Here is a 24,345-nt window from a genome sequence, read left to right as displayed (position 1 = left end):
AATGCTTTTTTTTTTTTTTTTTCTAACTTTGGGAGGGTCTCCGGGCTGCAGAGAGAGAGGGAGAGATCCTTCATGTTGGCTCTGCCTAAAAAAATCTGCAGTGTCCATTTTTCCCAAAAGTCACTCCATGTGTTGATAATTTGAGTTAATTTATGGAGAAGAATCTGAATCTGACAATTCAAGTTTGATATTTTAGATAAGCTTGTAGCACGTAGACACAAGTGACTTCATTCATAACATGATTTGGAATTGAGAGAGAAGTAAAAGTAATGGAATATTAACTTCTAGTTTGCATTATTGCGTTTTTATTTTATTGCTGTGCATAAAGACAGAACAAAGGTAGAGTCATAAAGTGAGAAAATATGACAAAAACTAGACATTACCCATAAAATCTAAAATAAAACCAAAGACAAATAGAAAAAACAGTACAAAAATCATCATCATCTTAAAAAAATATACTAATAATTCCAGGTAGTTGCTTTATTGCTGTTTACCTACTGTACTCAGTACTTTCTGTAATTATGAGTTTATTTGCATGTCCAGTCCACATGATTGATTTCATTTGCTTTGTTCCTTCTTCTTTTTTGTTTTGAGAATATTTGAACATGTGTATTATGTGTATGTTATTCATAATAAAGGCCAAGACCAAACAAATGAGTGAAACTTGCTACATGAACATGGTTTAAGGACAGAAACCATACATACATGTGGCCACTAGATGTCACTCTGTTACAAGTTTGTGAGTTCCTAAGGCCATTAACCTGATAGGTGTTAATATATTCATATGATGTGGCATCACGATTAACATCATGACAACTATTTTTTAGCAGCTGTTTTGAGACTTTATCCTCACCTCAAATATGCTCATGGCAGCAGGAATAGTTGAAATACATTTTAGTTAGTCTTAGATTTGTCTTTTTTCACCATTCAGTGGTTGCTCTGCTCTGCAAGCATTGATGATACGAGTTCACCCGGTTGTCATGGAAATGTAAATTTTAGTGTAAACTGGCATTTGTTCTGCTGTCGCTGAGGATCATGTGATATGACAGAAAGCTCCAGAACTGTTGCATGCGATTGTTTGTCAACTGCTGTGAATTTAAATACTCATGTATCAATGCCATAATATGGAAAGTTCTGTAATATTAAAATATATCCATCATACTATTTAAAGCAATATCATCATTTGCACTTTATGATAGTGAGGCACAATTCTATACAGCTTTTTACTGAAAGTACCAGTGCAACAGTGTAGGAATAAAGGCCTGTTTTTTGTAAAAGAACAAAAGTATTAGCAGTAAAATGTACTTCTACCAAAGGTACTCATTATGCAGAATGACCCGTTTCAGTATAAGTATTGTGGACTGGCAGCACTGAAGCAAACAACAAAAGGGAGGAAAAAAAATCAATAAAATGAAAAAATATAACTCAGGAAGTACAACTTATGTAGAAAGGGACTCACAAAGTAAGGAATGTGTGTTTGAGAAAAGGTGGATTTTAGATTATGGAAAAATATAACTACATCATCCAAATGACTGTGTAACTGACCAACTGACCACTCCCTGTAATTAGCATGTACACTATAGGCCTGTATATACAGTTTATAAATACATAAACTGTGTGTCTGTATGTGTGTGTGTGTGTGTGTGTGTGTGTGTGTGTGTGTGTGTGTGTGTGTGTGTATTTAATGTACATAAGTTTGTGCAGTATCCAACCTGTCTGTAACATCTTCACCTTTCTTTTAACTTTTTTATTTGTTTGTTTCTATTTGCTTTTGTAGTTGTTGTTGTTGTTGTTGTTGTTTAAGTTTGCTTGTTTAATTTAGATTTTGATTATACATTTTCATTTTCATGAATGCAGCTGAGCAGCAGAGTTAGTTTAGTTTTTAGGTTTGTTTTAGTGGTTTATTTCAGTCCTAGCTAACACTTTCACAGAGAGATAAATAAGTAGCAGTAAGCAAAAAAAAAAAAGCCCTCATTAAGTTGAGGCCGAAGCATTATACGTGTTCTAAAATAGTCAAAATAGTAATGTAACATACATCAGTACTTGAATAAATGTATTAAGTTACATTCCACCGCTGCCAAAAGTTGAGGGTGAGACTTTTTATTCTGTCCAGTGTGCTGCATGTTTCTATTCCTGCTTAATTATCTAATAATACATAACTGGCCCAGTTGCATAAAAAACCTGCATCACGCTGACCCTAGAGGATCAGAGTCTGTTGAAAATTTCCAGTCATATTAAAGATAATTGAGATCCATTATATGCTTGGCTGGAAGGGTCAACACATCATAAAAACTTAAGTGACCTGAGGGCAGACATTGTTGACTGCCCGCCTGCACGCCACAGCACGCATCAATCGTCCTCCGCTCACCCCTCCCCTGTGCTAAAGCAGGAACTTCCAACAACTGGTAGCTGTGGTTTAGGAAACAGCTCCAGACTGATGAACATCCAGTCTAATTACATGTTTCTTCTGCACGGTCAAAATCCAAAGTGAGGTTAAACAAAGAATTCTGTCATCTTATTTTAGGCCTGACCATATATGAACATCCAGGAAGCAATTATGATTCTCGGGGAGGAGATACAGAGGTCTTTATTTAGATTTTCTACTGTACATGCCCCATTTCCACAAACGAGTGCTTTTTTCCAAAAACATCATGTAACACCGAGGACAATGTAGTAAAAAACATGCTTTTTTTAGTTTATCACCAGTGTATTTAGCCTTGTGTGTGCCTGCAGTCAGAGGTGGAGGAAGTACTCAGATCGTAAAACTAGTAATACCACGCTGTAAAAATACTCTGTTACAAGTCCTGCACTCAAAATCTTAAGTTAAAGTACAAAAGTACTAGCACCAAAATATATTTAAAGCACCAAAAGTAAAAGTGTGTCCCATTTCAGAATAATTACATGATATCACTGATGCATTAATGTGTTTATCCCTTTAATCTTGCAGCTGGTAAATCTGGAATTTATTTTAAATACTTAACATTCTGTTTGGTAGTTTGTTAATTTCCTCTGGATGAGTTAAGTTTTATCTTAACCTATAATACTAATAATAATACATCACAATTATTATTATAGATATAGTGGAGTAGAAGTATAAAGTAGAAAAGTACCTCAAAATCGCACTTAATTATAGTACTTGAATTAAGTTACTTTGCTGCTGCTCCTGCTTAAGTAAAAGTAGTAATACCACACTGTACAAATAATCTGTTCCTGAACTGAAAATGTTGCTTAAGATAAAATATCAAAGTAGTGTTAGCATCACAACATTGTTAAATTAAAGTGCTCATTCTACAGAGTGGTCAATTTCAGAATAATATATATATATAGAATAATAATATTAGGATTATGATTATTGATGCATTAATGTGTTAATTGATTTAATGATTTTTTTATTATATTATTTTTCTTAACAATAAACTTTTCAGGTTATTATGTGATTGTGGTCTGTTTTTCTGGTCTGGCAGCAATAAAAATGCTGCTTTTGTATTATTAATCTGATCTAAAAAGTAACAAGTGACTAAAGTAGTCAGAGGAATCTGGTGGAGTGAAAAGTACAACAGAGGAGTAGAGGTATAAAGCAGCAGAAAATAGAAATACTTGAGTAAAGTACCTCAAATGTTGAGTGTGAGTGTGTACGTAAATGCACTTAGTGACTACTGTTATGTGAACGTGTCACAAGTTTAAGCCTTCTTATTATGAAGCTAAGTTCATTTTCTCACAATAAAACACATATTTAGATAGTAAAGACCAGATAGTGACAACAAAATCCATTTCACCGGAAACAAGCATGACCCCGTCTGGCCCTCCTTTCCTCTGTGAGTGGGTGAGTCTGTTTTTTCACCAAGCCACAAACCCTATGGTTTAGTATGCTCAACTATATTTCACTGAGGACGTGAGAGGGGGTGGAGGAAATTTAGTGCCTGAATGAAACAACTCTGTGTGTATGTGTATGTGTGTATGTGTACATGTGTATTTGTGGTGTGTGTAATCATTATCGTGCAAGAGTGCGTTTGTTTTGAGCTGTTTTCTCTCCAGAAAAAAAAAAATACACCTTGGCATGTCGACAGTAGAGAGACAGCCGGAAGGAAGTGATGCAATCATTTCAATTAAGGTTTCTTATATATACAGACGTCGTCCCAAAGTTTCCTACAGCATTTCCACACATCGAGCCTCTACTGCCTCAACTACTGCCAGCTCCCATCTGTGGCTCAGAACAGACACTGACTTCTGCTGCTGCTACATCCACTGAACAAGGACCACCGAGGAACATTTCTACTGACGACCCGCTCTGAATCTAACAGATAAACAGGTGATTGATCATATATTGAATGACTGTAATAGAATTTTTTTTACTTCATGACTTTTTCAAGCATGTAACTTTACTCCATGGTGACTGTTGCTGATCTCTTAACACTTTGTTAACATAAGGCCAAACTTTAATTGCTGTTGTAATGCTAGTCAAATATGTTTTTAAGTTTCTGTTTTCTTTACATGTTTAGCAGTTTAAGTGTTAGACATTAGTAACAATATTAATCACAAACTGTATTTTTGTTACAGAATGAAGGGTATCATCATAGTATTTTGCCTTATTGGAGCAGTTTTTGCCAACCCAGTAAGTATGAAAACCAGACAATAAAACTCTTTTATATAATATGATAATTGTATACTGTGTCAAAGCAGAGTTTCCAACCAAGTCTGTGCAGACATTTCAATTTAATTAATACTGTTGTAGATTCTTACAGTTGCAAACATAATAGCATTGATGTAAATGTTCATGTGCTGCTGTATTTCTTTTAGTTGAGTCCAAATTTAAATTTTTTTGAACCATTATCAACTAATCAAACAATCATTATTGTTCTGTAAATACTATATGCATCATGTGTACATACTGAATAGTATTTTACAGCCTGTTGTATGTGCTGTGGGAATTTTTGTTTCACCTGTGGATGAAAATTAGCTATGAAAAGTATTTAAGTGTATGTTTAGTATACATGGTCTCATCAAATAAACAGAACTGAACCAAAAAAAAAAAGTTCATATGGATCCACATGGAAAGAAACTACCATCATGCAAAAAAAAAATATTCTTTTTCTTTCCTTTTCAGTGTCTTAATCATGACCTGTTCTTTCTTTCCAACAGATTTCATACAGTGCCGTTTCGGAATCGAATGAGCTTGAACTAAACTCGGTGAGTGTTGAAATGAAATAAGTCTCCTTTCAGACTGTATATCACATTGACTCTCAGTGCAGGAACTCGTTTCCATCAAATCGTTAAATCATCTCCCTGCAGGAAGGTTGTGACACAGTCAGCAGAAAAATCCTAACAATAGGTGCGGTTACTCGAAGACGCTACAGGCCTCATTTCAGACACTGTTGTTTACTACACTGTGTGTCTGGACTGATTTATGTAGCAACAGCTTGGCCTGGGCGATGTTTGTTATGAATGGATTTTAAATAAATGTGATGATTGTTGGTGTTGCAGCCGGAAGGTATAATTAAATATTGTGGTTTGTGCTTCTCTTTTCTTTCTCAGACTGAAAGTTTGTTGATTCTTTCACAATCAGCTGAAAATGACACCTCAGAGATTCAGGTAATGTATACATTTCTTCCAGCAGTGAGAAAATGATTGTTTTCTGATGCAGACGACTTTTTTGCATCACGTTTTGTCGCTGATTTTCATCTAAACGGATGTGTATTCCTTGTTTTTGTTGCAGAGCTCAGAAGAAACTACCTCAAGTCAAGTGAGTTGTTTTGATTTGTTCATCTTTCTGCATGGCTCAAGGAGAAAAATATAATTTTGATCTACTTAAACTTTGTGCTGCACGTGTCTGAAATGACTATCAAATGTTCATCTTTACAGAGTCAGAGTTCAGAGTCAGAATCAGTAGAAACCACATCAGAAGACAAGGTGAGTTCTATCATCACTTTTTTTCTTTACAATATTGCTTTAGTTAAAGAAGTATTCAGATCGGTAACTTAAGCAAAGGCACTAATTACACTGTGAAAAATACTCCACTACAAGTAAAAGTTCCTTACTTACGTAAAGGTATGTTAGTAAACTGTACCAAAGTGTGAAAAGTAAAAGTACTCACTCTGCAGTAAAATGTTCTCTGTCAGTGTTTTACTAATTAATGTGTTTTTTTTTTTGGATTAATATTACTGCTGCCTTAATGTGTATGTTACAATTCACTGCCGGGTGGCAATTGTTTCAAGACAAATACACAGTCAACACAGCTATAGACAGGACAAAAGACAATACAAAGTAAAAAAAAAAAAATCTATATAGTCAAACACATATGAGTGGTTCCGTAGGGTAAAGTGCATTAAAGCACTGGTACAGTAAAGTGTGAGTGCCTATATAACTACCAAGCTAATGGTGTGTAGTCATTGATCAGCTTCAAGAAGTATGGCGTTCACGGGCGATCTGCTTCCATTCATTTTGCTGCAGTGCTTCACAATCCGGCTAAGAGCATTTTTGTTTTTTGCACTTAGATTTCCAAACAAATCATAGAAAAACTATTTGAAAGTTGTCAAAATAAAACATTGCATAATTGTTTCTAAATTGGTATGTTTCTTTTCCACAGACTTCAGAGGAGAGTAACAGCCAATCAGAGGAGAGTAACAGTCAATCAGAGGAGAGCAACAGTCAATCAGATGAGAGTAACAGTCAGTCAAATGAGGTAAGACCAGTTAAATCAAGTGTTTTGTAAAACCTATATTTTTTTCCCCAGTGTTAATATATTGCACAACATCCTTCTGGTCTCCACTTAGCTCATATTATTCACTGTATTTCCACAGTCAGACTCAATGGGTGAAACCAGAGATGACAGCATGGGCAGTGAGGAGAACGTTCGAAAGGTGAGATAAACATTTTGCGCACTCACTTGGTTTTAAGCCGTGTCGTGCTAAAGATAAAAGTCCGCTGACACTGTTCTCTGCTTATTCTCTGCATCAGAGTTGGGCTCGAGTGTTTGCAAGTGTCATCCACAGCGCAGAGGACAACAGCAGCTCAGAGGTCAAGAGTCAATCAGACGAACTGACGCAGACACAGCCAACTCAGGCCTCCTCCGCCAACACTGCCGCTCAGGGTCAACCAAACCTACCACTGGTGGAGAATCAAACCGACAGCAGTGACACCACCAGTGAAAGCGCAGACACCAGTGAGATTATTGGTGCAACAGCTTCCACCACCAGTGACAGCAGTGAGAGCACCAGCAGTGAAAGCAACGAGACCAGCGAAACCAGCGATGACAGCAGTGACGCCAGCGAGAGCACAGAGGACAGTAATGCCAGCGACAGCACCGAGCTGGGACAAATCAAGAGCCCAGACTGTGTGAATGGCACTCAGAGCTGTGAAAGTGAGGAGTATTTCTTCCAGGATATTGGAGATGACGCTCATCATCACTCAGTGGACAATCTGTTGGTGCCAGATGACGACGAGAGGGAGTTAAGTCTACGGAGACGATGACGTGCGCTAATGTAGATTTATATTTCCCTCTATGAACTACAACACCATTAAATGACCTGCCTGAAGACTTCAGGATGACAAGTTTGCTCTTGCCCATCGCTTCTGAATGTTGATTTTGGCATATAGTGTTACCTGCAACTGACTGACTTTTGTGTGTGTGTGTCTGACTATTATTATGATAAAGATATAGCCAAAGCATTTACTTTGTTTTTGCTAATAATAAACAAATAATATAACTATAGTACTGTGTGCTTGCATGTTTTTATATAATCAGACTTGTGCAATAGTGGGAAGTTAAATCAAAGTTGTTTAGCTTTGAAGTCCTTGTACTTTACTTAAATCTTTACAGTTTGGGAAAAACTTTGTATTTCTACTCAACTACATTTTAGAGGAAAATAATTCATAGTTTACTCCACTGCATTTATTCAAAATTTGATATACAAAACATGTGATAATCCTTTAAGTCATGATTTGCCATTGACAAATTTTGCTAGCTGATATAGCCATTTTAGCTAGCTAATAAAGTTACATTATTACTTTATTGTTGAACCTTAAATGTTGAAAGATTTGAGTCATTGTCAGTTTTAAGTCAGTGTTGAATTAGGTAATTGTGTTATATTACAATAAAACAAAGATAAATGGTGGGTTATTGTATCATATACTTTAATTTTTACAGTCTAAACAGGACTGTTGGCTCCGTTGTGTGTTGCAAATATTATATCATAATATGCCAATATATTTCCAATTCATGAAAGTTTGTATTTCTACTGCAGCAAATTTGAGAGGGAATATTGCAAAGTTCACTTAACTGCATTTATTTAATGCCTAGTTACTCACTTTGCAGAATAACATTTTACAAACATAATTAGCCCCTAAATGATTTGCCAGAGAAAGACTTCTAGCTAATATAGCTATATTTGTAATGTATTATTGAATCTTGAATGTTGAAAGATTCGAGTTATTGTTAGTTTTAAGTCAGTGCTGAATTAGGTAATTGTGTTATATTACAATAAAACAAAGATACATCTTGAGCACGAGTTATTGTATTTATATACCTTTATTTTCAGTCTCTGCAGTGCTGGTTATTGGTTAAAAAATATGAGATCAGTCTCTAAATTATGATTTGCTATAGACAAATTTTGCTAGCTAAGATAGCTATTTTAGATAGCTTATAGCTGTATTATTATTTTATTACTGAATTTTAAATGTCAAAATATTCAAGTCATTTTAAGTTTAAAGTCAACGTTGAATTAGGAAATTGTGTTATATTACAATAAAATGAAGATACATTTTGAACATTTATCCAGCTCAGTTGATTAGAGTCTGGTGGTAATATTAAGTCATATTATAATATGCTACTATATTTCCAATTTTTGAAACGTAGTTTTGCTGAAGTACATTTTAGAGGGAAACATAGCATAGCTAGCACTACTTTTATTTGATATGTAGTTACTGACTTTGCATTTAAGATTTTATGTACAAAACATATAATTAACCCATAAATCATGATTTTCCCATTATCCTATATATATAATTCTATAATGTACTCATCACATGGCCGGTTAGCTCAGTTGGTTAGAGCGTGGTGCTAATAACGCCAAGGTCGCGGGTTCGATCCCCGTACGGGCCACTGACTCTTTTCAGAGATGATTTTTTTGTCATTGAGAAATATCAATTTTACCTCACCCGACAACAAATAATAATACGTTATAAAGGAGAATAATTCCAAACCTCAAATAGTGGAAGTTTGTTAATGTAGCTCTACTTGTATGTATAAAAAAAATTACACTAGATGGCGACAAAGTCAACATGTTCCTCATGTGGTGTTTACTGACAGCACTCACTCGCTGGTGTTTTCATTTATTCTGGATGACTTCTGCAGTTTCAAATTCAGATGCACTGCGCTGGGAATTATTATGTCATCGAGATGATAAAGGTTTAAGATGCCCCATCCTAACTGGTGTAACAAAACTGAGGGAGCTGTCAATCAGCACCATTTGTGAACACCCACACTGTCCAGAGAAGAAACCACAATAAGTGATAATAACTATGTGGGTGGACTATGGATGCACAGGGACGACTCTCTTTCCCTCTTGTTATTATTAAGATTTCAGACATATTCAAGCTGGTTTAATAAACATCTGCTATCATTAGGTAACAACTGTCTTTAGTAATTGATATAAGACCCATGGCACCTTTCTCTGGCACAAAAAGTACTTCACCACTTGTTTTTCAAAGCCTCACATCAGATCTGGCAGTAAGACAGAACAGAATTAAGATGGTAATCTCCAAACATCCCACTCAGTAATCACACTTATGTGTTTGCAGGCTGACATCATGCTAATTAATCACTGGAAACAGAAGTACACACATTTTGCACATTTTGCCACCTGCAACTCATGCTTCTTAAACGCCTATGCATGTGAAACCAAGATCACTTGTCTGTTGTCTGCTATTTTATGAAGGCTTTTTCATCATATTCTCTTCAGACATGTGAATGGGTGCTCTTAAAGCTTAATTTGAAACAAGCTGTCCTGTAGCAGTTTAGCTACAGGACAGCTGTGTGAGTCAAACTTAGGCTCACATGGGGACAATTTAAATTAAATTAAGCAAACGCTGGTGTTGTACTATCAGGGAAGACATGATATACTTTCAAAAAACAAAAAACTAAAATCAGTAGCCAGTTCTTACAAAAACATTTAATACAACATATTTAAACATGTTTGAAAACAAGCAGAACAAAAGGTGAATGACGAGCATCTTCACAGTGACAACCTTAAACCTAATGACAAATGAAAAGTTGAAAAAGAAACGAAAGCTATAGATGGATATTGTGTTTCACAGTCACATCATGGCTTTTTTATTGTAATAAAACAAGTTTTATAAACATTTTATAAAAACACAACAGAATAGGCACAAACAATGCCCAACACACGTCAGTCCTATGTTGAACCCTTAAACATCTGAAGCCTTGTATCCTCTTTGGGGTTACCTTCTTATCTGGGAAGATGAGACTTGAGGTGTTCCTTCAGAGCTGGTATAGTGGGAAGCTCTCTGTGACACACGTGACAGCGGAGAGGCAGTTTCAACAGCTCACTGGCTCCTTCTTTGACAGCGACCTTTCCATCGGTTTCGAGCATCTGAATGACATCTGCAGATAACAAAAAAAAAAACTTAGTGTGCAAATACAAATTCGCATTAATGAACACAGTGTCATACTGTGGAACCTCCAAGTTAACTACTCATAAAATATATCACAACAAAAAAAAAAAACTTCTTCTCACCATGAGACTCAATGAAATAGTCGGTTGTGAATGAGTTCCAGTGCTTTTTGTTCTTTAAACAAGGAGAGTCAAAGTCTTGGCTGATCACATGGAGGTGTACATGACTGGAAAAGAGAATATACATGAAATGTGTGAATAAACTGTTTACATCATGTTCTGATCCTCCTACTCGTGAACTTTGGGCTCAAGTTTGTGTTACAGGTACCAGTTAGGTGTGTTTTATTTTTTTTCATTTAAAGGACCATACCAATTGCTAACAATGATTTTTCAAAGCGTTTTAGACTGATGCATTGGGATGACCGACTTACATGTACACAATCAACAAATGGTTTCTGTAAACACAGTAGCATTTAATTTCAGTCGGCAATAAAAATGTTTGCAATCAAGGAATAAAATAATGATGTAAAATGTTTTCCATCCACCGTATTTTCCCTGTAACTCTTACCAACATGTAGCAGTAAAGTATAAAGTTTAAAATTACACATACTACTACACAAACAGGGATGAAGCAGTGACTCCGTTTACATCCACAGAACGTTATGGTTTTTGCCCTTATTCTAAAAAAGACAATGGGCCTCATGCACAAGTGTTTTCTGATTTTTCTCTCACAAAGCAATAAGTGAAAATTTTAAATAAAATCTACGTGGTATTCATGTGCTGACAGCCAGGTCTACTCTTACCCATCAGAGTATGTTGATAATTTATGTTTGATCTTAAATTGGATGCACATGCAAGGAAATCTGCAATTAGCATATAGAAAAGCTACAATAAATCCATATACGGGCAGCAGACCTATGTACTATATGCAAATGACAAACCAGCAAGCCAGTGACATTGGACAGGTGATGTTAAATTCAGAAAAAAGAAGAAAATAAACGAAAAGAAAATGAAATACCACCTGAAAAATGAGAGGATTCTCTTTCAGGGGAGCAGCAGGTTCAGCCAAGTCGTGTGCCCAGTGAACATAACGTGGACCTTTGAGCTTACATTATTTTGTTACATAAAAAAGTTTTAAACCTGGATTTCTGTATTTGTGTTGCACCACTCACAAAGCGATTGCTTACCTCATACTGGGGATGGCGTGGTAGCCCATGCGGAAGCGTAGCGAGCTAGAATCTGGACACTTCTGGACCATCTGGTCAGCAACTTTGTGCATGTGTTTCACCAGGTCACAGTGCTCCCCACTCAAGGCCTTCAGACTGGAAATGGACTGCCATGGCAGGACCAGCCAGTGGAAACGAGCTTTGGGGTATTTGTCTTTGATTACTACTACTTTATCATCCTTGTACACCTAGAAAAAATGAGACAGTGATTTTTAACATTCCCAGTCATGAAGTTGCAAATCCAGCTGGTATCCAAATTAGCAAGCATCGAAACAACTGTAAAACAGCTTTTTTTCACAATAGCTACCTGCATCTTTGGGTCTTGCATTGAAGCTTTCAGACCTTGGCTCCAGTGTCCAACACTTTCCTGCAGCACATTTAAGATAACACATTTTTTACTCATACAAAGATCTCTAAAAAGTCCATTAAAGAGAAAAACATGTACATTATGAAAACACTTTAAATACATGCACCCCGTCTTCTCTTACACTGCTTTTTGTGGTTTCTCCATGGCTCACTGGCACGGAAACCGTTTCTGTCTGTTTGGCTTTCACACTCGGAGCCTGTCTGTGGCTCTCTCTGTCCTCTGAAGATGACTCTCGTGGTCTTTTGGTGCCACCATGGCCCCCCGTGGGATCCTCTTTGAACTGTATAGTGTATTGGTAGAGCTGATTGACAATATGAAGCTGCTGTCCAGGCTTCATTTTGACCTCATTGCCCTTACCCACCACAACAGAGTCTACAGAGGTGGGGTTCAAGCCCAGCTTTGTAATAAAGATGGGAGATGAGACACAGAGTAGTTAATAACCAGTGAGAGAACCTTTCAGTGATCATTACTGCAGACAGGCTTAAGAGAAACAGCTCACATGTCCAAAATGGGTGTTCAATAGCAAATACAATTACAGGTATATAAAAACAGTTGGTTCACAATGTTTCATAAGTTTCATTCTGCTAAACATTGGTGTTTCTATGATCCTTACCTGTTTAACTTTGACATAACCTTTGTTGCACTCTGCTCTCAGTTCAACTGGTTGAGAGGAGATAACATTTTCACAGATTAAAGTTGTTTAAAGGTTTAAAAAAAACATAGTTAAAATGTATGAAAAAATATACATGATGCATTAAATAAAATAAAACTATCAGGGGAACCTGTCACTTAGACCAATTAAAATTATAATGCTATACACAGATAATGTATTGAGACCTTTTAGTTAACAGAGGATTCAGCAGCTCTAATGTAATGTTTGACTTACTTAAAAAACATAAGAGGGGATAAAATCTAGAAAACTGGTATCTGTATACAATGTGTTAGACCAATAATACAATGACATTTCCAGTGTAAAATTGTTCATCTTCAGCCAAACAGTACATTGTGGTAGTACAAATAGAAATTCTTATATATTATTAAAATTATATTTAAAAAAAAATAAATATAGCAAATATTTGCTTTTTTATGGGGATAAATCCAAATATATTTATGTGTAAAGTATTACATCAACTTCTGCTTCTGACCTGACTGCAATTTTCAAATGGGACTGGCTGTACATGTCATGAAGACACGATACAGAGGCTATACAGTTATTTTCTTTGGTGTTCACTGTTTAGTCATTTTCTTATAGAACCGGTTTGTACTGATAATCAATCATGATTTTGTTTTCTTTTGGCCACTATCATCTTTTGTCAACATGCAGGAACAGTTTATATCAATATCAGTTTAAACTTTGTCTCATGATGCTTAACTGAAATAAACTTTTATGACATTTGTTATCTTTTCCCTTTATGACGGTGTATGATACTTGCTAGAGCAGCCCTTGTATGAAATAGAAACGTATCGTTATATTACCTTGCTGCCGTGAGCATTTTTTGTCTTTAATAGTCGTTTCTGGACCTCGACCCAAGACAACTGCCTGCAGATGAGGTAGTTGGATGGGTTTGTGATTGCCCTCCTCGCTAATAAGCCAGCAAAGCGGCATTTTATCATCTCAGGTACCTATTTTAACAAAGCTGCAGCAAAGCTTTAGCAAAGCTGCAGCCTCCAGTCCACGCTTGTTTGGGTGACTACTCGTCGCAGGGGACTGACGTCACTGTACCAGATTTTTGCCCATGGTAGAGGCGGGTCAGAAGATTCTGGAAGAGGTGTCTCTGAACTTGAGGATTGAAAACATTACCTTCATATAAGGTAGGAAACTAATATACTAACTGTACACATGTTGTTTATACCTATGTCATATTTATTTTTTTGCTTATCGTTAGTAAACAGTTTAGCTAGCGTGTTAGCATTAGCTGGTTGGGCTAACGCTAGCTAAAGTACGCAGGGCCCTGTAGAAATGAAACCTGACTGTTTTCATCACAGCAGGGTAACAGGTAGTTGCTAATACATTAGCATTAATTAATACACGTGTCAACCAAAAGGAGACCGTTGGTGGTCATAAAATACGCGGTGGACAGCTCGTTAATTTGGGGAAAATGTAACGCGAGTAATGTTAACCAAAAACAAACATGACGAGTAAATACTATGTTCTAGATGAGCGTTATTTGAATCTTTTTGCTTATTGTGTTGCATTGTCTACCGTGTAATTGTTACAGCTCATGTTAAAATCATAGTTAAGACACGAAACATAAATATAAAATTCGCTGTGGTGGAATGTAGCTATGCTATAACACTTTGAATGCGGACATGTTGCACAGGAGTACTCTTACTGTGGATATTAGAATAAAACGTTCAGATTTAACAAAAACCCCAGCTTCAATTTGTTCATATTCTTGTTCATTTTTGACCATTCACTTCCAATCTTATTATCTTATTTTATTCTGATGTGTTTGTCTATGACAGTCTTATGTTTTTTTCCTTCATGTCACTGTTTTCTTTTTAACGCTGATGGAATTATAAATCCATTAATCGATTATTAGCCATTGTTCCTTTAATCACCAACTATTTTGATAATTGATTAATCGGTTTGAGTTGATTTTTCTTTGAGCAAAAAAGATAAAATTCTCTGATTTCACCTTCTTATAATTGAATATTTTCTGGTTTATTTACTCCTCTTTGACAGTAAACTGAATATCTTTAGGTTGTGGACGAAACAAAACATTTGAGGACGTCATCTTGGGCTTTGGGAAACACGGATCAATATTTTTCACCATTTCTTGACATTTTAAAACAAACAACTATTAATCGATTAATATAGAAAATAATCAAACGACTAAACAACAATGAAAATTAGTCTTTAATTACAGCCCTAGCTGATAGTTTCTTTTCAGTGGCAGTGACTTTCACTTTCAATTCTCTGTCACTGTTTTGATGTGGAAGGGAGGAGGTAAAGAGCGTCATTGCTGTAAAATTTGCATACCAAGGAGAGAGCTCAAAAAATAAAATAAGATAACAGGACAATGTGCAGGAACAAAAAATTGAAGTGTTTTTGTTTTTTATGACTGTGTTCTATTCTTCTGTGTTTCTCAGTGCAGATGTGTTTTTTGTGTTTCAGTGCTAATTTTTCTTTTTCCAGTTCAGAGTTTGTTTTCAATGGCAATTTTTAGTTTCAATGCCAAACTCCAAAGTAACTGTCCTTGGGTGTCCACAAAGTCTCTTTACCATTTAAAAAAAAATATTACAAAAGCAATTGATGAGATATGTTAATCAGATTTGTTCTATGTACTCAGTGGTTATCAAGGTTTTTAATCACATTCATGCTTCACACATGAAGCAAAAGATCACAGATGCCATTGCCACCATTGATGAAGCTAGGCTACACCGAACATGGCAAGAAATCGAGTACCGTCTTGATGTGCTTCGTGCAACTAATGGTGCCCATATAGAAGTGTACTAAATCAGGCAAAAAAAATCCAATATCTACTTATCATTTTGTAATAATTTCCACAGATTTGTCTATTCATTTGCTTTTGTAATAAATTGTAAATTGTTAAATTGTAAAGAGACTTTATGGACACCCTGTACTTTTGGCCACAGAGTATAAATCTACACATCTGTAATGTGACTTACTACAAAAGTCATGCAGTAATTCGTACATTTAGGAGGCTTGTACTGATACATTTTTGTTTAAAGTCAGAGCGATGTTGATTGAACTTCACTATCTAAATCTAGCCTCTTTCTAAGCTGAAGCAACCCCCCTGTGCCTTATACTTACAAACCAACAACATAAAGGACTCTCTCACAGTTAAGCCGCATGATGATGCTTTCTTTTTTAATGTATTAATGGAAGCTCTTTCCTCTTGTTGCAGTGATATAGTGCAGATTCTTATTTCCTCAACACTTTTGATTTCTTTCAAATTCAAACTCTGGTATTTTGCTCTTAGTTTAGAGGCCACTTGGCAAGGCCATTCTGGTAAGAGTTTTTTTTAGAGGTAAACTGGAGCTGGATATTAAAATACTGATTGTGTTTTACCTTTCTTTTGCTTAACAAGGTTGTCTGCTAAAGGCAAACATGGTTAAGGAAACAGGCTTCTATGACACACTGGGTGTGAAACCTAATGCTACTCCTGATGATCTGAAAAGGGCTTATCGCAAACTAGCCTTGAAATATCACCCTGACAAAAATCCTACAGAAGGAGAGAAGGTAAGTCCCTTTTTTATTACACTCAGAAACATTAACATTAGCAGCTCTATTTGATTTTACGCACATTAAAATTACTATTCTTTTTATGGAAATCTTTTGGTCTTATGGTCCTGTTCTTACACAGAATATAGAGCTTTATTAATGTGCAAAATCTAACTGGATGTCAGGTACTAATATAAAAATGTAATGGGTCAGATAAAATGCAACATGACCACTTTTTGATAAATCTATTTTTGCTGCTTTTTGGTAGATTTATCTAAATTGTCTTGTTGCATTTGTAGTTTAAGCAGATCTCACAGGCATATGAGGTGTTGTCAGATGCCAAGAAGAGAGAGCTCTATGACCGTGGAGGTGAAAAGGCCATAAAGGAAGGAGGGACTGGTGGAGGTGGTGGTGGAGGTTTTGCATCACCCATGGACATCTTTGACTTGTTTTTTGGTGGAGGCAGTCGGATGCACAGAGAGCGAAAAGGTAAGGAAATATTGCTGAGATGATGTGTGTGAAGTGGTTTGTAAAGTGTTTGTGGTTTTAAACTGTTTAGGTCTGACTGATGTATCAACATCTGTATCACACTTTAAAATCCTAAATATGTGTTTGTATCGGTATGGCATTTTCCTCTGGCAGAAGAGCACTAACGGGGCTGGGAGAGTGATGCGATGAAGCACTTGTGCTGTGAAAGAGAGTTTTTTTTTTTTAAAGGAAGCAGATTTTGCTAGGTAACTAATTTGATGCTACATTAACAGAGGGTTGAGTCCACAGCTAACAACAAGCTCACCATGTATGAGGTGATAAAAGCACAACACTCACCAGCAACATTCAGCGTCTGACCGATCTGCTCCCACACATGGGCTTTTTTGTCTCTGTTATGACAAGCTCCTGTCTGACATAAGTAGACAAGCAAGCCCAGAACAAGCTTCTTTTCCATTTCCTTAGTTACCAGAGGGGGATGAGTCCCACCCTGTCTAATATATGATTGGTTGCCTGATATGCAGCGGCAGTGACAACATCAGTGACTTTCTGAAGAGGTCAGGGATTTTCATCTAGAAGTGCTCGGAGCAGCTGTTCAAAAAAAAAGTCAGAGCATTCTGAAAAACCGACGCTGGGTGCAGCACTCTTTCTCTAGACAGCTGCAGGCTGGCACACTTTCTCCACATAGGAATAGGAACAACTAAAAAAAGCAGCTATATGTACACAAGCACTGATTGAGCTGTAAGCTCTACTCTGCAACATGTTTGAGTTAAACTTAGCTGATTTCATTTTCTCCTGACAGTTTTTTTTTAAGGGATAAAACCAGAATTTCTCATGATGTAATGAATCTTCTCCTAAATCCTGCTGTTTGTGTTTGTGAGGAATCACTTTATAGCCAAAACACAAACAGAGCTGTCAAACAAACATGACAAATGTTTGAGAGAACAAGTCTCTGCTGGCTATACATCAAATGTCTTATTTGTCATTTTGCAGTTTGGCTGAAAAGGGAATAAAAAAACTATTCTGAGCCTCAAATAAAGAAGGAAACACACACAACTGCTTTCCATCTAAAGCCCAGTGTTATCCTTCATCTTCTTTTTATTTGTCATTCAGGATTAAGAACAGAAGTTTCAGCTTGTTTATTTAAAAGTGTATAGCATGTAATATGAAATGAAATTATTATTAAGGAATCAAACACGAGGAGTGTGTATTAAAATCTGTGTGTTTGAAATCTTAACAATTTCGAATGAACATTATTGCTAAAGTCTGTGATTTGTTTTGCCCCATCCAGGGAAGAACATTGTTCATCAGATTTCAGTGACACTGGAGGATCTTTATAATGGTGCTACGAGAAAACTCGCTCTCCAGAAGAATATCATTTGTGAGAGATGTGAAGGTATGTCTTGGGCTATGTAAGTTATTTTTTAAAAGCTCTTGTTAGCGTCCATCACTAGACTTGTTAAGTTATCTAAGATGGCTTTTCAGCACACACACACAGGCCATGAAAAGGCCCTTTGTCCAATAACAAAACAAATCAGTCTTGTGAATGTAATCCAGTCCTTGCTCACAGTTCTTTATAACAAGCCAAACCTAAGACAACAATAACCTAAGTCTTTGTTATACAGTGCAACAACAGTTTGTTTTTCTTGGCAGGTCGTGGGAGCCGGAAAGGAGCTGCGCAGATGTGCATGACTTGCCATGGCACAGGCATGCAGGTCCGCATGCACCAGCTAGTGCCAGGTATGGTCCAGCAAGTGTCCACAGTGTGCCACAGCTGTCAGGGCCAAGGACAGAGAATCAGCCACAAGGACCGCTGCAAAGCATGTGGGGGTCGAAAGATCCTTCGCCAGAAGAAGATTCTTGAGGTCCACATTGACAAAGGTGAAAGTGACAAGAGAGTTTCTCTAGATTAAACCAGAAAAGCAAACATTGTACATGTCTGACTCGGTCATTTAACTGCCACAGGAATGAGAGATGGCCAGAAGATCGTTTTCTATGGAGAGGGAGACCAGGAGCCAGGAATCGAGCCAGGCGATATCATCATTGTCCTGGACCAGCGAGAGCATCCACATTTCACCAGGTAATTAAGTCTCTGTTATCAAGTGTCTTTTGTTTTCCATTGAAAGGAGAACAATATGTATAGGCGATATATACTGTATTTATGGGGAATATGGATGCTTTTATTGGACACAAAAGTGGAGCATCAGCCCAAGTAGAGGTACCATTTCTAGTCGGTAAAAATCTAAATTATTGCTCGAAGTTCCATTTGACTTTGTACTGTTTTTGAAGTTGGACATAATTAAACTTAAACTATAAGAATGATCAATCTACACTTACTAGTAGCTGGGATGCTACCTTGTGCTACACAGCAGCACATGTCCACCCTCAGACCACCCAGTAAATCAGCTGTGTTGTTGTTGTTTTTGTTGTTGTTGTTGTTCTTGTGCCCCAACCTGTTCTTGCTCTTGTCATCAGGAAAGGGGAGGACTTGGTCATGTCAATGAAGCTGCAGCTGGTTGAGGCTTTGTGTGGTTTCAAGAAGCCTGTTCAGACACTGGACAAAAGAACTCTGCTCATCACCTCACATCCAGGTAAATCAAGTTTTCAAGTCAAGTCTCAAAATGTCAAATTTATTTTTTTTGAATATCAGGCTCTGCACCTACAGTCCTTTTCTTTCCTAGCTCTTTGTCTGCCCTCAAGTTGGTCAGTAGTGTAGAGTGTAGGTGTAAGTGTGGGGTGCTCCAGAGGGCCACACCCAAAAAACTCTGTAAACCATGCATGGCAGGCACATTCTTCACCCTTAGCCAACCATGCATTCATCAGGCATCGGCAAGTTTATTTCAGATGACAAGAGGGTGTAGAATATAGCTTAACTTTTATGTTATCAGTTTTTCATGACTTATGTTTTTATCACAGGGGAGTTGATCAAACCTGGAGACACAAAGTGCGTCTTGAATGAAGGGATGCCAATGCATCGCCGGCCATTTGAGAAGGGACGCCTTATTATTCACTTCTCGGTAAGAAAAAGTCCACCTTCTCTTCCCTTCTCTCTCCCTCAAACACACACACACACACACACACACATTCCAGCAACAATCGCATCCAGTAAGAGTTCTTTTAGCTCAGCTGGTGGTGTAATCGAAGCACATCGAAAGAAGTTAAGAGTTTTGTTAAAACTCGCTGTTAAGATGTTAAGGGCCTGTGTCTGTGTATATTGTGTGTTTGTGTGTATGTATGTGTGTGCGTGTGAGTGAGTCAGAGAGACAGAGTTCGTGTATTTAATGAAGGGTTATTTGTTTTGCTTCTATTCAACAGTAAATATCACCATTTGGAATAATTTGTCTATTTATTTAGCTTCTTCCCACCACTGTGGGCGAGGGAGAATGAGTGCACTCTGACAGCTTCTAGCTGCTCCCAGCAGCAGGATCAGCCCCTTAGAGAGCACTGGTATTGTGTTACTATAATGCATAAAGTTGGCAATTTGGGGGTCAGGTTCAGGGTTTTTACTGACACATATTTTTGTAGGTCAGGCAGTAGGGGTGGGCAGTATGACCTTCAAATAATGTCATGATATTTCCAGGTATTTCTGCGATAACAGTATTGATGAGAGGACAATACACTGAAAAGTAATGATTGTGAGCTGTTACAGTAGCTGTGGAGCTTTCTGCACTGCAGTCTTGCCTCTCCTCATACTCAATCAGGCACTTCTCATTGAGGTGGTGAAATAAGTTAGTCGGTACAGCTTCCCTGTTCTTTTTATATATTACAGTGGTGTACTGTAAATCTGATCTTTTAATCAAACCACTGAAGTCACTCCAACAAGCCACACTTGTTGATGTGCATAACTGTATGATGTCAGCAAGTTGGAATAGTGCCATTATCACAACATGACTTTTTTTTTTTAAATCATACTAACAAATATACCGACGTTATTGTGAATTTTACAATATGGCTCTCCCCTATCAGGCAGTGGGTGGGTGCTAGTATTAAAAAATTCTTAGCCGGCCGCACCATACAAACCACATTGCACTCATGGTCTTATCTCTCTGTATCAAATCATCTGTTATGTTTTGTCTTGCTTTGCCAATAAAATGCCAACAAACAAAAAAAGAGAAATAAGCTTTTATACACACAAACATCAAAATATTAATGTCCTTTAGGTGGTGTTCCCACAAGCCAACTTCCTCCCTGAGCAGAGGCTGAAGGACCTGGAGCGTTACCTCCCCAACAAACTGCACGCAGAGCAGCCGGACAGCATGGACGATGACCTGTACATCTACGCTGACCTGGAAGACTGTGACTTTGAGAACAGAAAGAGACACAACCATCAGTACTACTACATGGAAGAAGACGACTGCACCGGAGGTGTTCAGTGCCACACGTCTTAAGTAACTACTGGCCTGTTCTTACACCGGAAGCCCACACCCTCATTTCTACAGCAAAGCACCTTTTTTTGAAACTTTTTGCACTTTTTATTTAATTACTTAACTTGTTTTTTCTTTCAAGCTGAATCATAAACTGTCTCCAAACACCCTCCTGAGTTATTATAATATTTCTTGGATGAAGTAGAGTATAAAGTTACAGGGCTAAACTTGGGTCTGGGTGAATGGGATTCCTCATCATCTCTGGGGACCTTATTTCATTTTATTTCATTTTTTTTCCTGTCACACTGTGATTAGAGATGAGGGCTGGTGTTACAGGGGCTTCAGAAAAAAGAAAAACCTCTTTGTCTATACAAAGACTGCCTGCTTTTCATGCAGTTACACTAAAATGGATGCCAATATTAATATGAAAATAACCTTTTTTATAATCTTACTAAATCAGTCACTGTTGTGAACCACTTGTTGATGACTTGTTAAATCTGTTATGTGTGCAGACCCAATCTTCAGATGGAGAGAGATGTGCATTGAGACCTGAGTTAAAACATTTATGCTGTTTTACCCTTTGAAGGGCTATTTTCTAGACATTTGTAAACAATCTTGAAAATGTGACAAGAAGACGTGAGTTGGGATTGAAGGTAATAATTATTCAGGCATGGCGCTGTGTAGGTTGAAGCCACTAAATTGTAGATTATTCAAACTAATATTTACTTTTACTGTAGTATTTTTTTACTTTTGAGTTGCAGTCAGTTGACTGTGGTGATGCTGCACATTTGTTGTTTTTGAAACCTCGTGTGGAACATTTCATGTGTAAATACAACACAGTTTGATATGAGCCAAATATGTCTGCAGTAAATGGCAGGTTAGGTGTTCAGAAACAAGCGATCAAAGATGAGCAAGAACTCACTTTATGTTTTGAAGCAGTTAACTCAAACTCTGAATGCATAATTTAAAGGGATCGTTGGGATTATTTTGAAGTACTGTTGTACGAGGTAATTATCCATAGTCAGTGTATTATTGACAGTCAGTGGTGGTCGCCACGGAAAAGCATCAGGAGTACCGGCATGAAAGCTAAGCAACGCATTACTGTGGACAGTGTGAGCAGCAAATAGATTTTAACTACCTAATAAAAAATCAATATCACTTTAAGTGTACACTGTTTTAGGAATATTTTCACCCTGTTTAACCTCACTGTCAGACAGCTTTTTACAAAGGAAAACCACCTTTATACAAGCCAAATATTGCTCTCTCTCTCTCACTCAACCAGATGCCTTTGACAAAAACAGCAATTTTGCCTCACAGACCACAAGAGTTGCTGGTCTGACGTTGCCACGATCTGTCAGTTTGTTTGTGTTATTGTGTGATTTCAGTGAATCCGAACTGTCCTTTTAAAACACAGAGGTCACACAATAATACAAACAAACTAACAGACCAAGGCAGCAGTGGACCAGCGACTGTCGTCTGTGAGATGAAATTACTGATTCTGTCAGTGGACTCTGTTCGAGTTGGATAGGACAATATTTGGCTTACATAACCGTGGATTCCCGTCAGAAAAAGCTATCTGATGGCAAGGTAAAACAGCGAAAATATTCTAAATATAGTACACTGTTAAACTGATACTGACATCTTATAGGTATCTAAAATACATTTCGCTGCTGACCCTGATCACAACAGTACATTACTTTGATTCGTACACCAGTACTCCTGCTGTTTCCCCAAACCAGGGGTGTGATGACCTCCATCTACTACCTCATACAGCCCCATTTAAATAATTTGAACTATCCCTTTAACATTATTACATAGTATATGTTAGTTTCAAGTGGTTTTAGGTCTTATTTTAAGTTATCTAGATAACTGCTTCTTATAAGAGGCTCCTAATGCCTTTGTGACCAAGGTTTCCCCCCCTCTTTAAAAAGTGTGAAGTGCCAAGTCGCACCCAAGTTGTACAGAAGTAAGAGCAGCTAATGTCTTGGTTCTGTTTTAAAGGTTGAATGTTCTTTGGATTATTTCAGGTAGGTTATTTTAAAGTTGGAATTCAAATTACAAATATTAACCAGGCTAGAAAGATAAACTTGTTGATGGGTTTCTGCTCATGTTGGCTGACAAGCTATTAAGTGTGTCTTTTTTTGTCATATTTCTGGTACAAATTGTAAATGCCAAATGGTTCAGTCGTTGGGAGGTTATGGAGACTTAAAATTGGCACACCTGATACCTCAATGAAGTGTCCGCCTGTTTGAAAGCCTTATCATAACTTAACTTGAAGCTACATGATGATGCAGGTGTCTTTTCTTTCAGTGGTGATTTTGCCTTGGATATTGTAAAAACAAAACTATGCTCACCAGAAGGGAGATTCCTTAAGTTTCACAGTTGTTCTAAAGCAGATGCAAATTTCTGAGTACTCATTATATCAGGGGAACTCAAGTCTAATAAGTGTCATCAAGTTCTTAATTTGACTGTATGCGTGTTAGGACCAATGATCTTCTTGTTTATGCTCTTGTTTTCTAATTAAATTCAGTCTCAGTGTCACTCTAAATTGTGGTATTATTATGTATGAGTGATGTTTATTTTTCTGACCTCTGATATTCAGAACATTCACAGATACTCCAAAAAATGACCTCTTCTGTAAACAATATAAATTTATTTAAGATAAGGTTAAGAAATATTGCTTTAATTCTCTAACATGTTTTTGTGTCATAATGCATTAGTCAGATAGTCTACACTACTACTGAAACAAGTTAAAGAAAATTGATTGGCTTCCATTTTGATAATCGGTTGATAATTTCAGTCATGTTTTAAGCACAGCTGCCAGACATATCCCTTGTTCCAACGTATAAATGTGAATATTTACTAGATTTAGATTAAACATTGTTATTGCACAAAGCACAAATACTGAGTAATGTACATATGTATAGAATAAACACTGAGTGGCATATAGTATCCTTTATAAAATTACAGTACCAGTACCACTACACGCTGCCTGCCATCCTCCTTAGTAACCTGTCATGAAGTAACATGAAGAATGATGAATTAATGGCCCCGACCACGTCGCTGAAATATCGGTAATCTGTGC

At 37.1% G+C, this 24,345-nt stretch overlaps 3 protein-coding genes and 1 non-coding gene across 4 annotated transcripts; 3 read left to right on the top strand and 1 right to left on the bottom strand.

The window, feature by feature from the left end:
• Positions 1 to 4,144: 4,144 nt before the first annotated feature.
• scpp1 (secretory calcium-binding phosphoprotein 1) lies at positions 4,145 to 7,708 on the top strand. Its single transcript, XM_084712883.1, has 9 exons — positions 4,145 to 4,309; positions 4,558 to 4,612; positions 5,140 to 5,187; positions 5,533 to 5,589; positions 5,714 to 5,740; positions 5,860 to 5,907; positions 6,584 to 6,679; positions 6,798 to 6,857; positions 6,955 to 7,708. The coding sequence occupies exons 2-9, from the start codon at positions 4,559 to 4,561 to the stop codon at positions 7,465 to 7,467; spliced, it is 903 nt and encodes a 300-aa protein (XP_084569009.1). The 5' UTR covers positions 4,145 to 4,309; position 4,558; the 3' UTR covers positions 7,468 to 7,708.
• A 1,315-nt stretch (positions 7,709 to 9,023) lies between these two features.
• On the top strand, positions 9,024 to 9,097 carry trnai-aau (transfer RNA isoleucine (anticodon AAU)). The gene has a single exon. It is a non-coding gene; the product is annotated as a tRNA-Ile (tRNA).
• A 1,124-nt stretch (positions 9,098 to 10,221) lies between these two features.
• Positions 10,222 to 13,851, bottom strand: aptx (aprataxin). The gene is made up of 7 exons (XM_084715297.1): positions 13,698 to 13,851; positions 12,835 to 12,881; positions 12,343 to 12,618; positions 12,162 to 12,221; positions 11,816 to 12,042; positions 10,752 to 10,855; positions 10,222 to 10,618 (listed from the first exon to the last, which is right to left on the bottom strand). Exons 1-7 carry the CDS (start codon positions 13,825 to 13,827, stop codon positions 10,464 to 10,466), a joined length of 999 nt encoding a protein of 332 aa, XP_084571423.1. The 5' UTR covers positions 13,828 to 13,851; the 3' UTR covers positions 10,222 to 10,463.
• Positions 13,852 to 13,879: 28 nt separating this feature from the next.
• Positions 13,880 to 23,808, top strand: dnaja1 (DnaJ heat shock protein family (Hsp40) member A1). The gene is made up of 9 exons (XM_084715296.1): positions 13,880 to 14,033; positions 16,277 to 16,428; positions 16,710 to 16,899; positions 18,188 to 18,292; positions 18,550 to 18,777; positions 18,862 to 18,976; positions 19,372 to 19,487; positions 19,813 to 19,913; positions 21,057 to 23,808. The coding sequence occupies exons 2-9, from the start codon at positions 16,297 to 16,299 to the stop codon at positions 21,282 to 21,284; spliced, it is 1,215 nt and encodes a 404-aa protein (XP_084571422.1). The 5' UTR covers positions 13,880 to 14,033; positions 16,277 to 16,296; the 3' UTR covers positions 21,285 to 23,808.
• The last annotated feature ends 537 nt before the right edge of the window (positions 23,809 to 24,345 follow it).

The sequence above is a fragment of the Lutjanus erythropterus genome, chromosome 3 (genome assembly GCF_056507025.1).
Source record: "Lutjanus erythropterus isolate fLutEry1 chromosome 3, fLutEry1.hap2, whole genome shotgun sequence".
Classification (NCBI taxonomy): Eukaryota; Metazoa; Chordata; class Actinopteri; order Lutjaniformes; family Lutjanidae; genus Lutjanus; species Lutjanus erythropterus.
This window is presented reverse-complemented; position numbering and strand designations above follow the sequence as displayed.